A 22,541-nucleotide genomic window follows, 5' to 3' on the forward strand; every position below is an offset into this window, starting at 1 on the left:
AATTCTACTGAGCCCAATGAAGGTGTGAGGTGAGGAAGGTTTTGAGCTCAGATTGAAGAATGTTAATTAGTGATTTTGAAGAATGTGAATCCTATATTTTTCTAGAAGTTGCTGTCAGTTGTTTAAAAAAAATGTTTTGTTTGTTTCTTTGCAGTGAGCACCGCTAATTTCCCTGATTTACATATCGCTGTCAATCACACCCAATGGAAACCAATCAGAAAGCAGGAGACGGTCTGGCGGGAACACAGAAGGAGGCGGCACTCAGAAACCTGATCCAACAAACAGGATACCAGCTAGTACAGGTAACACTTACACACGTAACACCCTATACCAGCTAGTACAGGTAACACTTACACACATAACACCCTATGATACCAGCTAGTACAGGTAACACTTACACACATAACACCCTATACCAGCTAGTACAGGTAACACTTACACACATAACACCCCATGATACCAGCTAGTACAGAGGTAACACTTATACACATAACACCCTATGATATCAGCTAGTACAGGTTAGTGTGTGTGCATGTGTGGGTTATGGCTATATTCTGAAAAGAGATCAGGATGTTTACAAAACAACATACCTGTAGCCTCCATCATCACAGAGGACAGTGTCACATGCCATGAGCTCTCAAGTTCCACAGGTTTGATTCCCACTCATGTTTCACCAGTTGCATGTCATCCTCTCTGCCTCAATCTCTCTCTCTCTCTCTGTCTCTGTCTCTGTCTCTCTCTCTCTCGTCTTTCTGAGGACAAACAGACAGCAGTTGGAGATCAACAGTTTTTCAAACACAAATTAATGTATTAAGTTTACACTCAAATCAACGAATGCAGTAAAATCCTTGGTGTTAATTTACAGTACTGTAACTCGGGAGAGTGTACAAATGGAACCAAATGGACCCACCAAATGGTGGTTATTCAGCACTTCTGCAGTGGTTCCAAACCAGGACCTGGTGTAGCGGCGTTATTATCTTAACGGGAAAGCGTCTGTGTCATTTTAGATTTTAGCTATATATATATATATATATATATATATATATATAGCATCATACGTTTTTCAGAAAACTCTTTTTCGGATTTAGAACATTGGTTTAGAACATTGCATGGTTCTTAAAAATAGCAGATTTACAAGCTTTTAAGTCTTCTCTCCTGGGGGTCCCTACACCCTGGCACAAAACATTTTCAGATGGGGGTCCGCAGCGCACATATATATATATATATATATATATATATATATATATATATATATATATATATATATATATATATATATATACACACACACACACACACACACACACACACACACACACACACACACACACACACACACACACACACACACACACACACACACACACACATATTTGGGGGAACTGGATTGTTTAAGAGATATTTGTTGGGAATCGGGACACCCAGCTTGAAACCAGGACAATCCCAGCCAAACCGGAACTCCTGGTCACCTTGAGGGGGTTGGGGGTGTTTGGGGTGCTAAATAACACTGCTGCCGTATAACCAAATGTCCCTGTGTGGTTCTTTAAAGGTTCTTCAGCGTTGTTTAGTCTAACTGGAGAAAAAAGAACATACATACACTAAAATATTTCCTGTATGTATGCATTTGCTGAGGACACATTAAAGCAGTGATTCTCAAATGTTTTGCCCCTAAGGCACACTTATGTAAAGAAATATTCCTAGGTCCCCAAAGGACACATGGCAGCCTGTCATCAGAGTGACTTCATCTTTACACTCCAAACCTGTAATGGTGCTACATAGCAGCTATCTTTAGAAGTGCTGCGTAGCACCTTTAAAGATAAGTGCTATGGGTCCCCTATGATTACCAACCAAAGAACCACTTTTAATTCTATTTAGCACTCAGCACAGCTGATGTATAGGGTTGAAGTGGTTAAACTGCTATATTAAATAATGTAGCTGGGGACCCCCTACCCTCTCAATGAACCCTGGGGGACCCTGGACCCCACATTTAGAACCCCTCCTGGACTAGAGAGTTATATACACTGGTTTAGAGTGGAAATATCTGCTTTTGTTTGAACCGCTGCATAAGACAGAATTCATTTTTTGTATTTTTGTCATTCATAATTCATTCATGCGTGCTGGATTCTTATTATGACTTTCTTATTGTGAACTTTCATGTTTGACATGAGGCTATGATGTGTTTCTGTGGCTTGCAGCTAACTAGGATTCAAAATGGCTTTGAATAATGCAGTTTGTTTCCTTACCCAGTCACAACAATCACACATCATTGTATCTTCATTGGGAAAGGAACAAAGACTGAATAATCAACTTGTCACACCAGCGATAAACACCAACAACACAGCTGAGACTGGTGTGGTGTTGTTAGAAACTAGAATTCTTCTTATTCTGTGGTGGTTATGTCCCTCTGGCATCACCCGGTGGCGAAGCTGACAAACAGCGTTCTTTTTCTTCTTCTTTAGTGCTTAATGGCAGTTGGCACTGACAAACAGCTATCTCTAATACTATACCACTAGTGTTTCTCGTCGGGCTCCGGGAGACCACCAGGGGTCCAAATGGTCCTGTAACTCTCTTGAGAGTGTACAAATGGAACCAAATGGACCGTAAAAGTCAGGGGTCCATTTGGTTCCATTTGATTTGTACATTAAACCAGGGGTCTTCAAACGTTTTCAGGCCAAGGACCCCTTGGTTGAGAGAGAGATAAAGCAGGGCCCCCCATTATTGTACACAATATATTCTTTCTTCATAGATTTCATAGGCAGCTTCATAGACTTGTTTCACAGCACTATCATGTTGGATTCACGTTAATGTGTATATTTCCAGACATTTAACGATGCTCTAAACAATACTTAGTAAACGAGAAAACCTGACCTTTCACTCTGTACTTAGTCTGCTCTTTTCCCCCTATACCAAACCACTTTGCCGAAAATAGCAGACCTACAAGCGAACAACTTTTGGCTAAAGTTCTCCTCAGAATAGGGATGCTTGGTTGAAGTAGTTAATGTAAAAATCACACAAAGACTGGGCGGACCCCCTGTAGTAACTCTGAGGACCCCCTAGGGGTCCCGGACCCCCTGTTGAAGACTGCACTCTGCACTGAACACTTGGAAGATTTTACATTATAGATCAGGGACCCAGAGATTTAAAAAAAACGTTGTATGAAATGGGGGTCCGTGGCCTGAAGCATGTCAAACCGACGGTGCTTGACATTAAAAAGGTTAAGAATCACTGATCCCCCCCCCCCTCCTCTCCTCTTCAGGAGAATGGACAGAGGAGGTACGGTGGACCTCCTCCAGGCTGGGACGGACCACCTCCTGAGAGAGGAAGTGAGATCTTCATAGGGAAACTACCCCGAGACCTGTTTGAAGACGAGCTGGTTCCTCTCTGTGAGAAGGTAAGACACACAGACACACAGGCAGACAGACAGACAGCCAGGCAGGCAGACAGACAGACAGACAGACAGACATCTCCTATAGAAACTATAAACTTCTTGTTCTCTTTCATATATTGTTTTTATTCTTCTCTCTCTTGATGCTTCAATCTCCTCCCTCCATCCCTCTGCCTCTCTCCCTCCCTCCCTCTCTCTCTCTCTCCCTCTCTCTCTCTCTCTCTCTCCCTCTCTCTCTCTCTCTCTCTCTCTCTCTCTCTCTCTCTCTCTCTCTCTCCCTCTCCCTCTCCCTCTCTAGTTTGGTAAGCTGTATGAAGTGAGGATGATGATGGACTTTAACGGTAACAACAGAGGCTACGCCTTCGTCACCTTCACCGCCAAACAGGAAGCTAAGACGGCCATGAAACAACTCAACAACTATGAAATCAGGTCATTATTAGTATTATTATTATTATGAGACAGAACCTGAAGACCACCCCCCATGACCAATTATAGAACCATCTCAAACTGTTGACGCGTCATAAACCACCAGTGGTGTAAAATAACTAAGTACATGTACTCGAGTACTGTACATTTTGACATATTTTTTTACTTTACTTGAGTATTTCCAGTTTTCAGTACTTTTACTTCTACTCCACTACTTCTCAGAGGCGAATATAGTACTTTTACTCTTCTACAATTATTTGACAACTTTAGTTACAAGTTACTTTTCAGATAAAAAATGATGATATTATGAAACATACATTAACCACTTTAGCCCTATTTTATACATAGGCTAATTGAAAATAGCCGATCTACAAGCTCACAACGCGTCGCAATGCGACGCGTTCTGAGCTTGTAGATCGGCTATTTTCACTATTTTGTACTTTTACTTTTGGTACTTAAAGTATATTTTGATGCCAATACCTTTACTCAAGTAACATTTTGAACACAGGCCTTTTACTTGTAACAGAGTATTTCTACATTGCAGTATTGATACTTAAAACATTTGAGTACTCTTTCCACCACTGTAAACCACAGAGCAGCAGTTGCGGGTTCGATTCCCAGGCAGTCGCTTATATACGGGTCATTTTTTGTCCCAAACAGGAACGGTCGCCTGCTGGGCGTGTGCGCCAGCGTCGACAACTGCCGCCTGTTCGTGGGAGGGATCCCCAAGACCAAGAAACGCGAGGAGATCCTCTCAGAGATGAGGAAGGTCACCGACGGGGTCGTGGAGGTCATCGTCTACCCCAGCGCCGCCGACAAGACCAAGAACCGAGGCTTCGCCTTCGTCGAGTACGAGACCCACCGCGCCGCCGCCATGGCAAGGAGGAAGCTACTGCCAGGTATAGACATCATGGGGTTTACTATCGGAGATCGTGTGTGTGTGTGTGTGTGTGTGTGTGTGTGTGTGTGTGTGTGTGTGCTGTGTGTGTTATTATACTTGTGTGAGGCCCACATGTCCCCACGAGTATAGTGGAATTTGAGAAAATACACATTGTGAGGACATTGTCCTGGTCCTGATGAGAGAAATGGTTGTTTTATTTAGTTCTCCTGGGGGGGGGTGGGGGGTGAGGGTGGCATACGTATAGCCTGGCATTGGCCAGCCTGATAACGTAGATTCACTCTCACGTTCCTCCCCGGTATCAGTCTGGACTTCGGCCCATAGGGAGCGAGTATGAGAAATCAGAAAATGATCATCGGGCTAATCAGTGTCTGCGTTTCAACTGCTGTCCGTACAACAGTGAAAAGCATCAAAATACATTTTCTGATTTCACATACTCGCCGAAGTCCAGACTGATACCGGGGAGGAACGTCAGAGTGAATCCATGTTATCAGTCTGGCCAATGCCAGGCTAGCATACGTACAGATCAGTGATGATCAGGCTTACAATTAGGAAAAGATTCAGGTTAGGGTTAGCATATAGACAATTAGAAGTTAGGTTTAGGGGTTGGGGTTAGGATTATGCCTGAGTTATACTTGTGGCTTATCTCCCATACTACTAGGCCGATCATATTTCTTAAAGACAGCACACCAAAGAACACAATGGATCGGGTGCCTGTCAGTCCGGCTGATGGGATGTACCGGCACTAGTCAATTGCAGACATGCAAATACACTGGCACAAGAAGACGTTAACGCCCCAAAATATACTACACATTATTTCAATAACATCCATTTCGGAGTCCCCTGTCCCTTCTGGAGAATAATGACACATAGACTTTAATAAAAATGACTACGTTAGCGAGGACATGTCGTCACTAACTTAACCTAGAAAACATCAGCCATGTTATCTTGAAGGCCGACAATCTCGACATCCTCTGGACACAACAAATGACACAGTGGCCTTCTGCTGTACGTTACCTACTGTACGGACGGACCATGGCGGGCGACCGGAGGCCATATTCTTTTGTCATGGTCCAATGGCTGCAGAGCTTTTAGGGGTGTGTTGATAAGATAATGCTATCTATAATCCACGGATGAGTCTATCGTGAGAGCAACACAGTCGTAAAGATGCAAGCTTCTGTGATAACACGGGACTCATTAACTTCCTCTTGTTTTCACACCGACACTGTAACAGTAAACCTATATATTCCTTCTAGTTATTGAGATTATTTAGACAGGATTTTCAGGGATGTGTGAGGTTGATTGCTAATCAGATTCTGAAATAAAATAGGTGTATGAAGGAGAATGATGTGAACGATGATAATGCGACAAAGCCACGAGCTGGACTTGAGCCGGTGACATTGAGAGCACAAGGCAAGGCATTTCAGTTCAGTCTTCTGACGTAGTGGAAAAGACAGCGAGCAAAGGTAGAGTGCCTTCAGTTCTACCTAGGTGTGGTATGTTTTTGTGGCTTATGTTTATTCTGAGTATGCAGATATGTGCACAGATACCGCAGACAATACACATGAGCCTAATAGTACGACGGTGTTGCTTGCTAGAGATCTGATTAGTCGCCTAGACCGGTGGTTCTCAAAACAAAAGCCCCACCCCCCAAAAAAAAATCCAGTCACACCCCTCTCTCTTCCCTGACCACTTGGTAAAGGTATTTGACAGTCTTAACAAGGTGATTGACATCAGCTGGAGGAGAAGGTCTGACTGGAACTACAGGGCTGTAGTGTTCAATGTAGTCCAGTAAGAACTGACATTCTGTTCGATGATGTCACAGTCGCCGAAATGATGTTCACAACATCAAAACAAAGACAAAAACACAAAACACACTCCACCATCATGTTTATGTTTATGTCCTCAACTTCATTAAAATAGGGTTTGGGTGCAAGATCGGTAAAGTCGCTCTGGACCTCAGTCTTGTAGTATTTTAATCACATGAGTGAAAAGACAGAATTGATCAGGAGTGTTTAATTTTCTCTCTCTCTCTCTCTCTCTCTCTCTCTCTCTCTCTCTCTCTCTCTCTCTCTCTCTCTCTCTCTCTCTCTCTCAGGTCGCATCCAGCTGTGGGGTCATGCCATTGCCGTCGACTGGGCAGAGCCTGAGGTGGAGGTGGATGAGGACACCATGTCAACGGTCAAGATCCTGTATGTGAGGAACCTGATGCTGCAGACGACGGAGGACATTATCGAGAAGGAGTTCAACACTTTAAAACCAGGTAACACCAATGCACTGTGTGTGTGTGTGTGTGTGTGTGTGTGTGTGTGTGTGTGTGTGTGTGTGTGTGTGTGTGTGTGTGTGTGTGTGTGTGTGTGTGTGTGTGTATCTGACTGCAGTGTAATGCAGTGGTTCCAAACTGTCCTCACAACTGAGCGTTGTGAGCTTGTAGATCAGCCATTTCAAAAATATAAATATATGTTTGAACAATTCTGTATGGTCTCTGACAAAAAAAAAATCAGTGAACATTTCAGTTAACTGAAATGGAATTAAGAAATGGGCTTTACAAAAAAAAGTGCTAACTAACTTTAACTGTATTATGTGTTTAGAAAAACTAACAAAATCTAACTAAAAGATCAGAGAAAATATCCTTTGTTTAAGTCTCTCAATATATTCTCAATATAACACTAGTATCTTGGATGGATGAAATCTATCTTCCAATTCTATTTAGTTGTGCCAGTTCTAACTGTGAATACATCTTTTAAAATGGCATGTTTTACACTAAACTAAACTAAGCAAACCCATTTTAAAAATACAAATTGATAAAATGAAGTAAAAAATAATGTTATTTTTAAATACAAATGTATGAACATGTCTAAACTATAATAACCTTGGTGTGTGTGTGTGTGTGTGTGTGTGTGTGTGTGTGTGTGTGTGTGTGTGTGTGTGTGTGTGTGTGTGTGTGTGTGTGCGTGCTTGCGTGCGTGCGTGCGTGCGTGCGTGCGTGCGTGCGTGCGTGTGTCTCTAGGTGCTGTGGAGAGAGTGAAGAAGATCAGAGACTATGCATTCGTCCATTTCTCTCAGAGAGAAGACGCCATTAGCGCCATGAACGCCCTCAACGGCAAGGTCAGAACTGAACACAACACAGTCAACACTTCCTGTTGTTCTAGGGATGAATTTACAGTTTACTACAGCACTGCATGGTCCTCAACGTGACGCCCAGAGCCCCCCAGGACGGCTATTCCAAAATAGCTGATCTACAAGCCCACAAGGCATCATAATGCGATGCGACATGTTGTGAGCTTGTAGATCTGCTATTTTCGAATAGCTGACAGTTTTTAAATAGGGCTTAAGTGTTGAAGCTGTTTCTCATTTTGCTGGACAATTTGACAAATCTTCTCTCATGGGTATCCCTGGCACTAAATCTTTAAAAATCGTCCGGACAATGCACATTAATGAACACTAAGACGTGATGTAATACATACAATTTGTTTTATGATTAATACTCTCTCTCTCTCTCTCTCTCTCTCTCTCTCTCTCTCTCTCTCTCTCTCTCTCCCTCCCTCCAGGTATTAGATGGTTCTCCTATAGAGGTGACTCTAGCCAAGCCGGTGGATAAGGACAGTTATGTGCGTTACACCAGGGGAACGGGGGGGCGCAGCGCAACATCTCTGATGCAGCCCGACTACGCTGCCTACAGCCTGGGACAAGTGCCGGTCAGGCATACCTCTAAATACTTATTCAACTACTTCATTCCTATTGTATATAACGTCATGTGTTGTGAGATTGTAAATCTCACAACACACCCAGTGAGATTGTACCCAACTAGGGTACTTACCAAGTATACTTGCTAGATACTAATTAAGTATGACTAAAAAAACAACTACAATACTGACTCCTCTCCTCTCCTCTCCTTTCCTCTCCAGGTGTATGATCCTAATGCGGCCTTCCTGGGTGCGCCGGTGTTCTACGCTCCCCAGGCGTACGCGGCCATCCCCAGTCAGTTCCGCTTCCCAGGGGCCAAGGCTCACATCGGGGGCCGGGGTCTGATCAGGACCCCCTCTGTCAGAGGTGAGTGGAGATCATTCTGAGCTTATGCTTGCATTCATAATCTTATGACCGATTGTTATTAATCAACCTATATAATGATAGAATCATATTTTAATAAGATATACTATTAATTTGGGAAATTAATTTGTTATTGATTGAAAGTTTTTTACAATGGTGTGATTGTAAAAATACATTCTGTTATCCAAGGAAAACCTTCAATCTAAAACATATCAGCCACCAGCTATCAGCTTCCTATCAGAAAATATGTTATAATTATAGACACTGATGGTTGGTAGCTTCATTATTTTTGGGGCTTATGGAGATTTACATATAAAGGACACATTTCAATCTTAATGTAAACTGCAATAATAATCACAAGTTTTCACAGGAAACAGTATTTATGGTTATGGTCACACATATTAGGAGACTGAGGTTACTGCATTGTTTGTAGCATTTGCTCGTATCACAATCTGCTGTCACTGCCTGCATATTACAGTCTGATTGAAGCAAACCAAATCTGAACACAAAAATAAATGATTTGTGTGCTTGAATATTCTTCTAAAGCAAACAACTTGAATCAAAAGAAATGTACAGTAAATATGAATCCAATTCAAATCAAAATGTAAGAATGAATCACCTGAATAAGATTTTAAAAAATAAAAATAAAACAGACTACAATAGCCCACAGAAATTGCATCCAACAAATACAATATAAAATAAATCAAAACTCAATCAAAATGGAAAAAGAAAAAAAATGACTGAATGGAGACTAATTGACAATCCTGGTCTCCAAAGAAGCCACACATGAACCGGTTTGAAGACAGACTGAAGCCGTGTTTCACTGTACTGTGCTGGCCAAGGCAGAGATCACATGACCCACACAGCTGAAGCCATCATACAAGACAAACTGACTAGTGTGTTATAATGTCTCCAGTAATTTACTACTTAAAGGTATATGTTTGCCCTGTGTTTACGTAACAAAGCAATATATTTTTATCGATCATTTATTATTTATACCAGCAGTCATCGGCCACTGGAGTAGCGTGGTGGTGTGTTTACCTGCAGAAGCACACTGCCTTCTCACTGTATTTTGGTGTTTTGGGTTTTGGTGTTTGTTTCGGTAGCTCAAAAACATCCCTGTCTACCAAAACAAACAGTGAAAACAGCAAAACACATAGAGAGGGTAATGCGTTTCTGCGGGTAAACAGTACCACACTACTCCAATGGCTGATGATGACTGCTGGTATAGAGTGAAATGATTGGTAAACAATGTATTTATTGTTTTGTTGTGTAAACACAGGGAAAAGTTACATACACTGCCTTTAAAGCATTAGTTTTCAAGTGGTGGTCCGTGGACCACTGGTGGTCCGTGGAGGTATTGCATGTGGTCCCTGATCATGCATTCAGTATTGTAGGAAAATGAAGATTATTATTATTATTTTTATTTTTTTTGGAGAAACTTAGTAACTTAGTATTCGAGGACAGAGGAATTAAAGACATCATTATCAGGGGTCCTTTGAGGAGGCCATATTCTTCAATTCCAAAAGTATACTTCAATGCTTAACTACAAAAGAGGATCAGCTCATTGCCATGTCCATTGCCTCTGTCAAGACACTGGATGAGTTGCCAGGCAGAATTTCTAGAGCTTACAGTAAAAGTACTTTTGCAACTACCGTTCGTATCTCTGTGACAGCAGTGTTTTCATGCTGGCATAGGCTACCTGAAGACTATGTAAGAAAATGAGAAGAGGAAAAAGGAGAAATAAAACATTTGATAAGCATGTCAAAGAGATAATGTTTCACGGCACGGTTCACACACTTTTTATAGTCGAACAGAGCCACACGTATGCCACTGTAGACCCTGTAGAACTGATGTAGGCCTAGGATCGGGAATGGTGTCTTGTACTGTATGGTCACTCCAGCTGTGTGTCACTGTGATTCACTGTGATTCACATAATTGTAACGATTGATTGGTACTTATCGATACCAATTGATTCCCCGGTGATTTGCTTTGATTTCACTGCCTTCCCCTGTAGAAGTTTACATGACTGTGCCTGTAGGGGCCGCGGGGGTGCGGGGGCTGGGTGGGCGGGGCTACCTGGCCTACAGCGCCGGGGGCGGAGCTCCGGGCCGCGGAGGAGGAGGAGCCGCGTACGGCCTGAAGGCGGACAAGCGGGCCGAGGAGAAGCTGTACGATCTGCTGCCGGGCATGGAGCTGACCCCTCTGAACCCGGCGGCCATGGCCCTCAAAACGTCCGGACTCAAACATCCGACGCAGGTAGGACGCACATACACACACACACGTGTACTAGGATTTGACAGTGCCGGTCACCGTGTCCGGAAGGATTACAATTTATCGGACATTTGATGAAAATAGCGGACATAATCATTTTTAATGCATGCAATGCAATGAATGACAAGCAGGTGCGTAAAATGAGCCAATAATAGCAGTTAAAGCCAGTGGTGTAAAGTAACTAAGTACATTTACTTAAGTACTGTACTTAAGTACAATTTTGAGGTATGTTTTACTTTACTGGAGCATTTTCAATTTTCAGTACTCTTATACTTCTACTCCACTACATCTCTGAGGCAAATATTGTACTTTTACTCCACTACAATTATTTGAAAACTTCAGATATAAATTATGATATTATGAAACATTAACCACTTTAGCCCTATTTTATACGTAGGCTATTTGAAAATAGCAGATCGACAAGCTCCGCGACGCGTTGTGAGCTTGTAGATCTGCTATTTTCAAACCTTTTACTTTTGGTACTTTAAAGGTAGGGTAAGTGATTTTCTTTGGTTAAAATAAGTGTTAAATAGCTCTATATTCTTATAGTACTCATTGCTATTGTTACAACCCGGCCTAGGGGAGCCTTTGGTCACAACACATAATGGACTCCCTCCTTCCCAGTCTCCAAAACACACCCAGTCAACACAAGTTTAAATGTCCAAAGGACAGTGATTTATTAAATGACGATTAAAACATGGGTAAATTACCTCAGGGTGGGCCCTTGTACATCAAATCAAACTCAAAACAAAAACCTATGCTTACCTGTACCAAACAGAAATACATAGTTCTTACCTAACTTCACACATAAACATAAACAACAGAAAGGCCACCCACCCCTACAATACCTAAAAGCTGTAAACTAACCCATGTTAAAACTAGCAACTCTAAAACACACTTAACAGAGCTAAAATCACTATCAAATACATGACTGGTGTGGTTGAAGGCTGGTTAGAAGGAAGACATCTGAGTAACTGGGGACAGCCATCTTTATAGTCCCCAGCCTAGTCACAGGAGCCAATCATCAGCAGGCTCCACCTATTAATCAGCCAGACACTCAGCCACCACTCACTCAGTCACCATTCACTCCAGCTGTATACAAATCATTCACAAACACACACAATGAGGGGGAACACACAGGAAAATACATAATATGACCCTAGGGTCATAACACCTCCACCCTAAGATCAAACATTTATCATTTAAAACAAAAAAAATGTTTGATTCCACTTCACATAACTCAAAAAAAAAAACATGCTCAATTCACTCCTTCCCATCTACCCACCAAAACCATCTCTCCTTTGTCTCACAGAGACCCCTTTCCCATATCTCCAGAGACTCCCTCTTCCCTACTGCTGTCTCTACTGAGACCTCCGTTTCCTGTCTACTGAGACTCCCTCTTCCCTACTACTATCTCTACGGAGACCTCCGTTTCATATCTCCACTGAGACTCCCTCTTCCCTACTACTATCTCTACTGAGACCTCCGTTTCCTGTCTCCAGAGACTCCTTCCCTCCTAATGTCTGCAAGAGACCTCACTCAAATTTCCCTCACTCCTAATGTCGCTTAGACTTCTTCCTAATAGCTGAATTAACATGCAACACAGAACCACAAAATCACTGAATCTTCTCAAAACAAATCACACCTTCTACAAAACACATGAAATCACTGGTGTCTACAAACACCACAACTATTAAAGTTCTTAATTTACACACCAAAACTCTAAAACTATTACATAATTTCACAATCTCCATATTGCTGGTTGGCACACTCATACAAACAGTATTCTTTATCCAATCAGGATAGAGAACTCAATCAGGATATAGATTAAAGAAGTGACATTAGAAGTGATGACACTAAGAAATGAGCAGACAAAATTGGAACTGGAACACTATACAAATTAAGCTTAAAAATGGGTACTTTCTCCTGATTGGCTGAGATTTTGACACCTACCGGAAAATGTATTTTCTGTTTATTAAAGAGCTGGAGAGACGGAGAGACTCCTGTTACTGAACAAATACTCTATAGCAATGATTACTATCAGAATATAGTGCTTTAACCATTTAACAAAACAGTTTTTGTTTTAACCAAAAAATATCACTTACCCTACCTTTAAGTAAATTTTGATGCCAATACTTTTGTACTTTTAATCAAGTAAATTTAGAATTCTGGACTTTTACTTGTAACAGAGTATTTCTATATTGCAGTATTGATACTTTTACTTGTAAAGAATTTGAGTAGCCTACTTTTTCCACCACTGGTTAAAGAATTATATTTGGGACTGAAAACGATTTGAATGTAAGGGAGAAAATAATTAAAGCCTCATCTTGCATAAGGGGATTAATTAGCTAGGCTACAACGATCTTTCAACAAGGTGTTGCATCATTAGTTCCATGGTCAAACGAGTTCTTCAGAATAATGAGCAATAGTCTAAAAAGTCGGGTCTGCGTAAATCTTTCATGAGGTTGATTGATTCATCTTTCTTTCTTTTCTTTCTTTTTCCTTTATTTATTCAGGGAAACCCATTGAGAGCAAGCTCTCTTTTTCAAGGACGCCCTGATAACAAACATTTGAATGACACATTAGTTGTGACATTAATGTCACAACTAATTTAACAATAAAGCAAAAAAGAAAAGCTGAAGCGTAAAACAACATTAAAATAATCGCAAAAGGCGGTGAATCAGACAATACAGTGAGGACATGGATAACAACACAGAGATTTAAAAATCAGATCCAGCAATGAATCAAAATATAGGCTACTCACTCACCATATGTTCGTACGCTGTATGGTGACAATATGTCGGGAGTGCGTCCAAGCATCTGTTAGTTAAAATTTAAACACATGAATACATCTATTAAAATATGTTTTTTCCATCAAATGTCAGAAAATGCTTGAATTAATAGGCGTGGTCTGGGAGAAAAAGCTTGAAATTAAATAATGACTGTTAAGGGCATGATTTCATTCGTTACACGATATACGTGCAACAAATTCAAGCCCAGGCATTATTTAACTGAAATATATTTAAAAAAAGGTTGAGAACCACTGATCTATTGGTATCCCACGGTTACCCTTATTCTATTCTCTTAATTTATCCAACCTTCAATTAAACTTATGTTAACTGATATATTGATTTGTATCGTATGTATGAGTGAGCAGACATGATGTTATTATATGGGCACATGTCCTAATAATGATGACTCAATCAGGCAAGCTGGTACACTTCCCCTTCTTGACATTCTAACTCCCCTTTTCTGTGGAATTTCTTTACCTCCGACCCCCACCGGTAAGAAAATAAATAAATAAAATGTTCATAAATAAAGATAAAACACTTTCCTACATTACTAAATGCATGGCCAGGGACCACATGCAATACCTTCATGGACCAGCAGTGGTCCAAGGTCTACCTGTTGAAAACCTATGACCTATAGGACCAACCTAGTCACGCTCTCTCTCTCTCTCTCTCTCTCTCTCTCTCTCTCTCTCTCTGTGTAGATTCTGGAGGAGGTGTGTCAGAAGAACAACTGGGGTCACCCTGTGTACCAGCTGCACTCAGCCATTGGTCCTGACCAGAGACAGCTGTTCCTCTACAAAGTCACCATACCCGCCCTCGCTACACAGTACCCCAACGTGTAGGTCTAATAACACGCTCATTCACTCATTATCACGTCACGTATCAACCAAATGGACCATTTGGTTCCATTTGTACACTCTCGGAGTTACACACACTTTTAAGGTGCCATTTGGAACCCCCTCAAGGACCACACGTTGACAACCCACTGGTGTAGCAGAGTGTTTCCAGTGAGCCAACATGCACAATATCAGCGCCCTGACTCTGTTTGACCAGAATGGAACAGAGCCTTCATTAGTATCATTGGTAACACCTGTGAAGGAAGTAAGAAGAGGCCCAATTTATTTCCAATATGGCTGCTGTGCATAGAGCCTATTTGTTTGTCGCTGGCAGCTTTTTATACTCTGTGTGAATGACCTGCTGGGGCAGAGACACAGGAGGAAACAGGACAAACAAACAAACAGACGAACAAACACTAGTAGGGCACTAGCAAACATGTTCTAAGACTCGGATAATCTCTCCTTTCTCCTGCAGCCACCCGTTCACCCCAGCCAAGCTGTGTACAGCAGTGGACGAGGCTAAGCTCCATGCAGCAGAGCACACGCTGCAGACCCTGGGTCTGCAGACAGAGGGCGTCAACGAGGCTGCTGCCGCTGCCGCCGCCGCTGCTGCTTCGGCTGCTGTGACCTCAGTGGCCTTCCAAGGTATGTGAAGGTCCGTACCGAAGTAACATCAGCCAACTCTCAAAGTGTCAGGACTCCATTGAATGGCTCAGTCCAGGTACCATTTAGTGTAGCACAGTGGTTCTCAAACTTTTTTTAATTTCAAGGACCCACAGCATAACATAAGGTTGTAGGGGTTTGAACAGTTTGTGGCTGCGATGGTGCCTGTCCTTGATGATGCGTTAAGCTTTGACTACGCTCCTCTTCTTGTACAGTTCAGTTATCATCTGTAGCATATATGTAATACAAGTGATTTGTACAGTGTGAGACTGGGGGTGGTATAGTGACCACGTCAATGTGGTCGATCCACAAGTTTCCTAGGGCACTATGGGCATCACTTCCTGTCGATATGATCCCTGATACCTGATCAAATCGACAGGAAGGAAGTGATGCCCATGATGCTCTAGGAAACTTGTGGATAAGTTCAAGGTGTTTATTAGTCACATTTGTAGCACCTCGCTCGGGTGCACCAGTCATGGCTCAAGCACACGCACACATTCTGAGTATGTGTGCGCGTGTGCGTGTGCGTGTGTGTGTGCGTGCGTGCGTGCGTGCGTGCGTGCGTGCGTGTGTGTACCTGCATGCAGTGATGGAAGAAGTACTAAATGTTTTGTACTTAAGTAAAAGTATCAATACCCTATTGCAGAAATAGTCTGTACAAATACAGGTCCAGTATTCAAAATTTACTTAGCCTACTAGAAAAGTACAAACGTAGTGGCATCAAAATATACTTCAAGTACCAAAAGTATTCAAGGATTCAAGTACTCATTATGCAGAAGGTCTCATTTCACAAGTTTTCAAATGCATAAAATCTACAAGCTCACAAAGCGACGCGTTGTGTACAGTGGTTGAGTAAATGTACTTTGTTACTTTCCACCACTTTGTGCATGCGCGCGCGTGCGTGTGTGTGTGTGTGGTGCGTTTTGACCACATGTCCTGTCCTTTCTGTGCAGGCTACACCCTGGCCAGCCCGACGTCCTCTGCGGCCGTGGCGTCTCAGCTCAAACAGGACCTGACCTACACCACCTACGAAGGCTACCCCGCCTTCGCCGTGGCAACGCGCCACGCCGACAACTACGGGGTGTTCTAGAACAGCCTGGGACGGGTGGGCAGGAATGACATCCACAACCAAAGTAGTTCTCAAAGTTCAGAAGGAATCGGAGGATGTCGGCCTTCTGGTCATGTTGCCATGCCAAAAAAAAAAAAAGTCTTTCCAGATCTGTAATGTGAATTTAAACCACTTTCAACCGTGGTGTCTCTGTTTTGGGTTTATGACATTATAAGCGAACATTTAAAAGCAACAAATCACAATTTTCCACAATTTTTAATTCCTTTTTCAAAATATTCTAAAATATCTTTTAACTATTTAAAACATGAAAAAGGGTAAACTAGCACATACCACGCAGCGCATCACATCGCTTGTATATCAGCTATTTTATTTTATTTTTCACAATTTCTGAAAGTATAAAATAGGGCTTAAGAAGTTAAAGGTCCAGTGATATGAGATTTTCTTTTCTCAACAATGTCAATTGCCATTTTCAACCATAGACTGTATAAATGAGATGGACAAACCCCCTCCGCTGCTTTCTACAGACCGAAAATGAAGCCTTTGCTGCAAGACTGTAGGTCCGCCATCTTTCAATACGCGTCAGAATGAGTTCAGACCATTATTGGTTGGGTAACTTGTCAATCAAGAGCGGGGGGGCGGGGAATGAATGCTATTGGTTGTGTAGCGTGTCAATCAAATCATCCCGCCTCTCCTAGAGAATAGCCTACTTTATCGTCAATTTTATAATAAATAGAACCATAATTTAGCAAAACGCATATCCTGATGATTGAAAGGAGACTTTAAACTAGCGACTGGAAGCATATAGAATTTATGACAATTTTTATTACAGTAAGAAAATCTAGTCTAAAGTTTGTCAAAAAACCCATTCACTTGCGCTAAAATAAATTCTTTCTGAACCCACAGGTCGGCGCAGGGTAAAACAGCGCCACTCTGGCCATTTTGTCGGCCTCATCGTAAATATCTCAGCCTTGCCCCTTGTTTTCAACCTATCTTCGTATAATTGGTAATGCTCATTATACAAAGATATCATTTTTATATATAGGAAACACATATGAGGGTGTTGTGTGTTTCCAGTTCAAATCTGCTGCCGAGCCAATCAAAAGAAGCTATGAGAAACTGACCCGGAACTGGAAACAGGAATGTCACCTTCTGGGAAAGGGAACTACAGTGAGCACTAGCGAGGACCAATTACACGAAGATAAGGTTGAAAATAGGTGAAGTTTTCCTTTAAATGTTGTGGGTTTGAGGTTTCAGGCTTGAGCTACTGAGTCACACACAGCAGTTCATCTGCTGTCCTCTTTAAAGTGGCGTTCGCACAGAAATGGGTGATCTTTATTTGGGTGGAGGTTGTTATTACAGTGAATGCTAAATCCTACTTATGGACGATGTCCTTTAAAATACACCATAATTATAATAACAGTGGTTTGGCTTTGAATATGAGAATATTGAGCAAAAACAATTAACCCCTTCCATTCTGGTGTCGGTGATTATAGAACGGCTTGTAGAACAGCTATTTCTGCGCGTCACAGTTGTACAACGAAATATAAAACAGGCTTAAGTGGTTAATGAAGTTCATCAATAAACACGTTTGAAGTTTGTTCCCTATAGAGACATTTTGAAACAACAATGACATTATAAGGTTCTAAAAGCTGCTGATAAACAAATTATCCACCTCGCTTTGATTTATTTTTATTCCCTTTCAATCGATTCATCCTCTGTCCTTCCATCTTTTCATTTTTAACATCCCGCCATCTCTTTCTCTTCCTCTCGATTACCCTGCATAAGTGTTTTCTGTTTTATTTTATTTTATATATATATATTTGATCTGAAACAGACCATACACGCATCCTCGATTTCAAATGATTGTCGCTTATTGGTTGAGTAAGCAATGAAAATAGCCTGTGATTGGCTAGGGCTGTAGACCTTTGTGGTTAGGACCAATCACATTAAAATGGGTGTTGCTGATTGTTTAATGAGTCTAGTTTATTTTGTATTTTTTATTTGGGACAAAAGGGAGATTGCACAGTATGTTTTCTACTTATAGCAAATGTTTGACATTTTCTATAAAACGTTTCATTCTAGTTGGTTTGTGTTTTTAGTAGAAGCAGTTTTTGTCCATGTTGTGGCCCCGACCATAAAGTATGTAGTTTAACACAAGTGTGAGAAGATTAGACCTCTGGAATTCAAAATATGTGGACCAAGTTGCCTTGTGTAATGTTTTTAATGGTACGCTCCCTGATGCTCTCTGGAATATGTAGTTTTCATAAGCTTCAAATCTGTAGTTTTTAATCCCTTCTTTGAGTCATGACAGGATATATGAACAGAATGACATCTTCCCTCAGTCTGTTATGGGCCAATGTATTCATCCTTTTTGTTTTTGTTTTGCCATTTTAGGGGTATCCTTATTTAGTTTCTACTTACTTATGATGTGCAACAGTAGACTGTAGATTCAACCTTGAGTCATATTGTTCCACTGAGGATAAGACATTTTTAAATGGATCAATACAGCAGTTGAGCATTATGTTTTTGTTTTTTTTGTTTTATGAGTGAGAATTATTTTTTTGTCTCTAGTTGTGTTTAGTTTTCTGTTTCAGTTCTTCCTCATTCAGTCCATAGTGTTCCTCCATTTCTCACTCTTTCCTTGCTTGTGAACTTTTGACGTTCAGCAAATGATGATGTGAGAGGCAAGCCAGCAAACAGAAGGCCTACTAAACTGTGTTGTCTTGAAATGTGTGCCTAAAGCGCAATCTTTACTTAAATGAATGCTGAAAGCCAAAAATAGCCGATATACAAACTCACTGTGAGCTTGTAGATCTGCTGCTAATTTCCCGCCTAACATTCCATTGAATGTGTCATGTTGAATCTCAACAGATCTCACTTCACCACCAGATCTCTAGTGTCATAAAGCGAATTGACGGGTTGGCGGGCGTTAGCAATGAATCCCAGAAAGGTGAATGAACTTTCAGATCAGACACTGCCATGCCAACGGTGCTGCTGTTAACTTGTAAGACGTGAGGAACGGATCCCAGGAAAGTAGCGCACGTTTAGCGTGTTTGGAGAGATCCTACCACCCAGGTTAGACGAAGGACTCTAATTTAAGATTATAAATCCTGTGTTTGTCAGCTCTCTGGTCTGACAAACCGCTAGTCCAGCATAGTTAATAGGCTCTATGCACAGCAGCCACACTGGAAAGAAATTGGGCCTCTTCCTTACTTCCTTCACAGGTTTTACCAATGATACTAATGAAGGCTTGGTTCTCGAACCTTTTAATATCAATATCAGCACCCTGACTCTGTTTGACCAGAATGGAACAGAGCCTTCATTAGTATCATTGGTAACACCTGTGAAGGAAGTAAGAAGAGGCCCAATTTCTTTCCAATATAGCTCCTGTGCATAGAGCCTATTGGTTCTTAACTCAGGTTTGAAATTAGAGGCATAGTATGTGACTTCATAGAATGTAGCTTTGCCATGTGTTTACATAGCAAAACAATAACTGCATTTTGTACCCATAATTTCCCTCTATGCCAGCAGTTATCAGACACTGGAGTAGTGTGGTGCTGTTTACCTGCAGAAACACACTGCCTTCTCACTGTATTTTCACTGTTTGTTTTGGTAGACGGGTATGTTTTTGGGGTGTTATGTGAACACAGGCAAAGTTACATACCGTACTATGCCTTTAAATTAGACAGCTAGAATGAAAACCAGTCAATATAGTGGGTCCACACAGGGATGGTAGCAGAGGACCATAGTTCCGAGAGTCAGTATTAAAAGTGTGTGTAGCACTTAGAACGTATTTTTATACCATAAAGTAATGAAAAAAAGTAAACAGTTCCAGAGTCTGTTTGTATAGTTATTTTGCATTCTTTTTTTGGGGGGAGGGAAATTCAATTTAATAATTGACTCTGAAACTGCAGCATTGTAAGAGAAATAAAAGGTACAGGGGTTTAAATTGAACACTAATCACGTTTGTTTTCAACTCCAGAATGTGGAGGTTTTTACATTGGAGAACTCAATACATGTGTCCTGATCCATAATCACCCTGAATGACATGAATAAAACAATGACATTTTGAAAAATACAGTGTGTATGCTGTCAATGGTATGATGATTATATTTACAACTCAATTTATGTATAATTGCATGTACTTATAAACAAACAATAAGCCTGCAGTTTCTTAATGCAGTATATGATTTTAGACTACTGTGGGCTATTATAGATGAAAAACCTATGATTAAAGATTTGATTAATTTGATAAAGATTACATGATTAAGGATTATATTATGTAGCCTATTATGTACTGTATTTATGATGTTTTATTTAGATTATGGGCAGGTTCATTTATTATTTTTTACACAGTATTATGGTACAAATATTGTATGATTGACATTTATTAGATTTTATTTAAAGGACCATAACAGTCTACAAATGTTACTGAATGTTGTCTAAACACAGCTTCAGCCATGCAACATATCATATAAACAGACCATTGTGCCATTCGTTGTCTGAGGTTGTCATACATTTGAATACATTTTGTCCACAGTCATTTCATTAAAATCAACCAATAGTAAGGATCAGATCCTAGATCAGTGACATTACAATCGTACACTATTAACGATTGGAAACATAGTAGACAGGCTAGATAGAGTACATCGTTGCTGTCGGGCAGAAACCAGCCATCTCCATTTCCCAACTTGTATATCTTTTTTTGTATAAATCAGTTCTATTGGACACCTTTTACATCTGTGTGTGGGTTTAATACATATTGAACCAATGAAACGTATTAACAAGCGCTTCTGATTAAACCTCCTAACTCCATTGGCTCCTCAAACTGTCGTTCAAACAACCTAACTCCAATGTGTTTGTTTTTTTCCCCGTCTGACTTCGTCATTCTAATCTATGATGGACAAAACAACTATCACCACATTAATGGTCAAAAACCTCGTAACTCGACTTGAGCTGTATTTGGGTAAAGTGATGATAATATCATGACACGTACGAGTATCTGACATAAAGTCACCCTACCAACTTTGATTAAAAACATATTTTACCTGAAAAGTTAATATTTTGGCCATAGTTGGTTTCTGCCCAACAGCAGAGATACTGTATTATCATCACATGTTCCTTTTACATAAGAATTCCAATGCTATGCTACACTCACAAAAGTTATAATATATGAATTTGACGTTAGCGTGGTTATACACATACAAATACATATCAGCTGAATAAGCACAAGTAATAGGGGTGAAGGAACCTTAAATGACTGTACCTCGTTATGATTTAATTCTGTGCGGGACAGGGAAGAGAAGACATGGTCTACACAGCTAACAAAATTAATTTAAAACAACATGATTATTTGATGGTGTTACAGTAACAAATATTAGAAGTAGACATGGTGTTTGTAGTTTCAGTCATTTTTAATACCAATATTAGTACACTATGAGACAGAATACAAAAAAAGGAAAACTACATTATCTCTAAAATCATCAAACATCATAAACATCATAAACATCAAGTATAGCCTATATATATATTATTCTGTAAGAGTTTATTACTTTTTCAGAAATGTAATGTTATTAATTGATGAATGATCCACTTTGGTACTAACAATGCTATTCTTGGAACAGCAGATCAAATCATAGTTTGTCCAGAAGTACTAGTTGTACTTAGCTAATAGTAGTAGTTGCGCGTGACCCTGAACACGTCTGAGGTGCCCTGGTACGGCGTGATGACAGGTATGATGATATTCATGCGTTTGTAGTGTCCAAAGTGTTGTATTCTGTAGGAACCTGGACTAGCTGATGCAGGAATGTGCCACTCCACTGTGGCATTACTCTGTTTGTCTGAACCTTTCAGCCAATGGAACCTAGAGACAGAGAGAAAGAGGAGAGAGAGAGAGAGAGGGAGGGAGGGGGAAGAGAGAGAGAGGGAGGGGGGAGAGAGAGAGAGAGAGAGGGGGGGGGGGGGGGGGCAGAAACAGAGAGAGGTTGTAATTCAGTACCAAAACACATAGACCATTTTTGTTCACTAATACATTAGGTCAGAGATAATCTCTCAAGAACAGATTCTGCTCTGCGTTGGAATCTGTCGGTAGCCGTGTTGACAACCCGTGCGCATTGGTTTCAAGTGGGTGTGCCTTCAGATCAGGAAG

General features: G+C 40.9%; 2 protein-coding genes across 2 annotated transcripts in view; one reads left to right on the forward strand and one right to left on the reverse strand.

Annotated features, from left to right (window-relative positions):
- Positions 1-203: 203 nt before the first annotated feature.
- a1cf (apobec1 complementation factor) lies at positions 204-16,414 on the forward strand (the record flags this gene model as incomplete). The annotated part of the gene is made up of 12 exons (XM_084078668.1): positions 204-302; positions 3,257-3,391; positions 3,684-3,814; positions 4,472-4,710; positions 6,808-6,972; positions 7,720-7,817; positions 8,261-8,401; positions 8,618-8,762; positions 10,777-11,018; positions 14,527-14,663; positions 15,137-15,306; positions 16,278-16,414. 12 exons carry the CDS (start codon positions 204-206, stop codon positions 16,412-16,414), a joined length of 1,839 nt encoding a protein of 612 aa, XP_083934794.1.
- Positions 16,415-22,060: 5,646 nt separating this feature from the next.
- The window catches only part of asah2 (N-acylsphingosine amidohydrolase 2), a gene marked incomplete at both ends in the record, with an annotated part of 22,983 nt that continues 22,502 nt past the window's right edge, over positions 22,061-22,541 (reverse strand). The window contains one exon of the mRNA XM_084077557.1: positions 22,061-22,256. Within this exon, the coding sequence (XP_083933683.1) occupies positions 22,061-22,256 (196 nt within the window). The remainder of the gene's footprint in view (positions 22,257-22,541) is intronic.

Source organism: Gymnoscopelus microlampas, assembly GCF_963454915.1.
Source record: "Gymnoscopelus microlampas genome assembly, chromosome: 14".
Taxonomy (NCBI): Eukaryota; Metazoa; Chordata; class Actinopteri; order Myctophiformes; family Myctophidae; genus Gymnoscopelus; species Gymnoscopelus microlampas.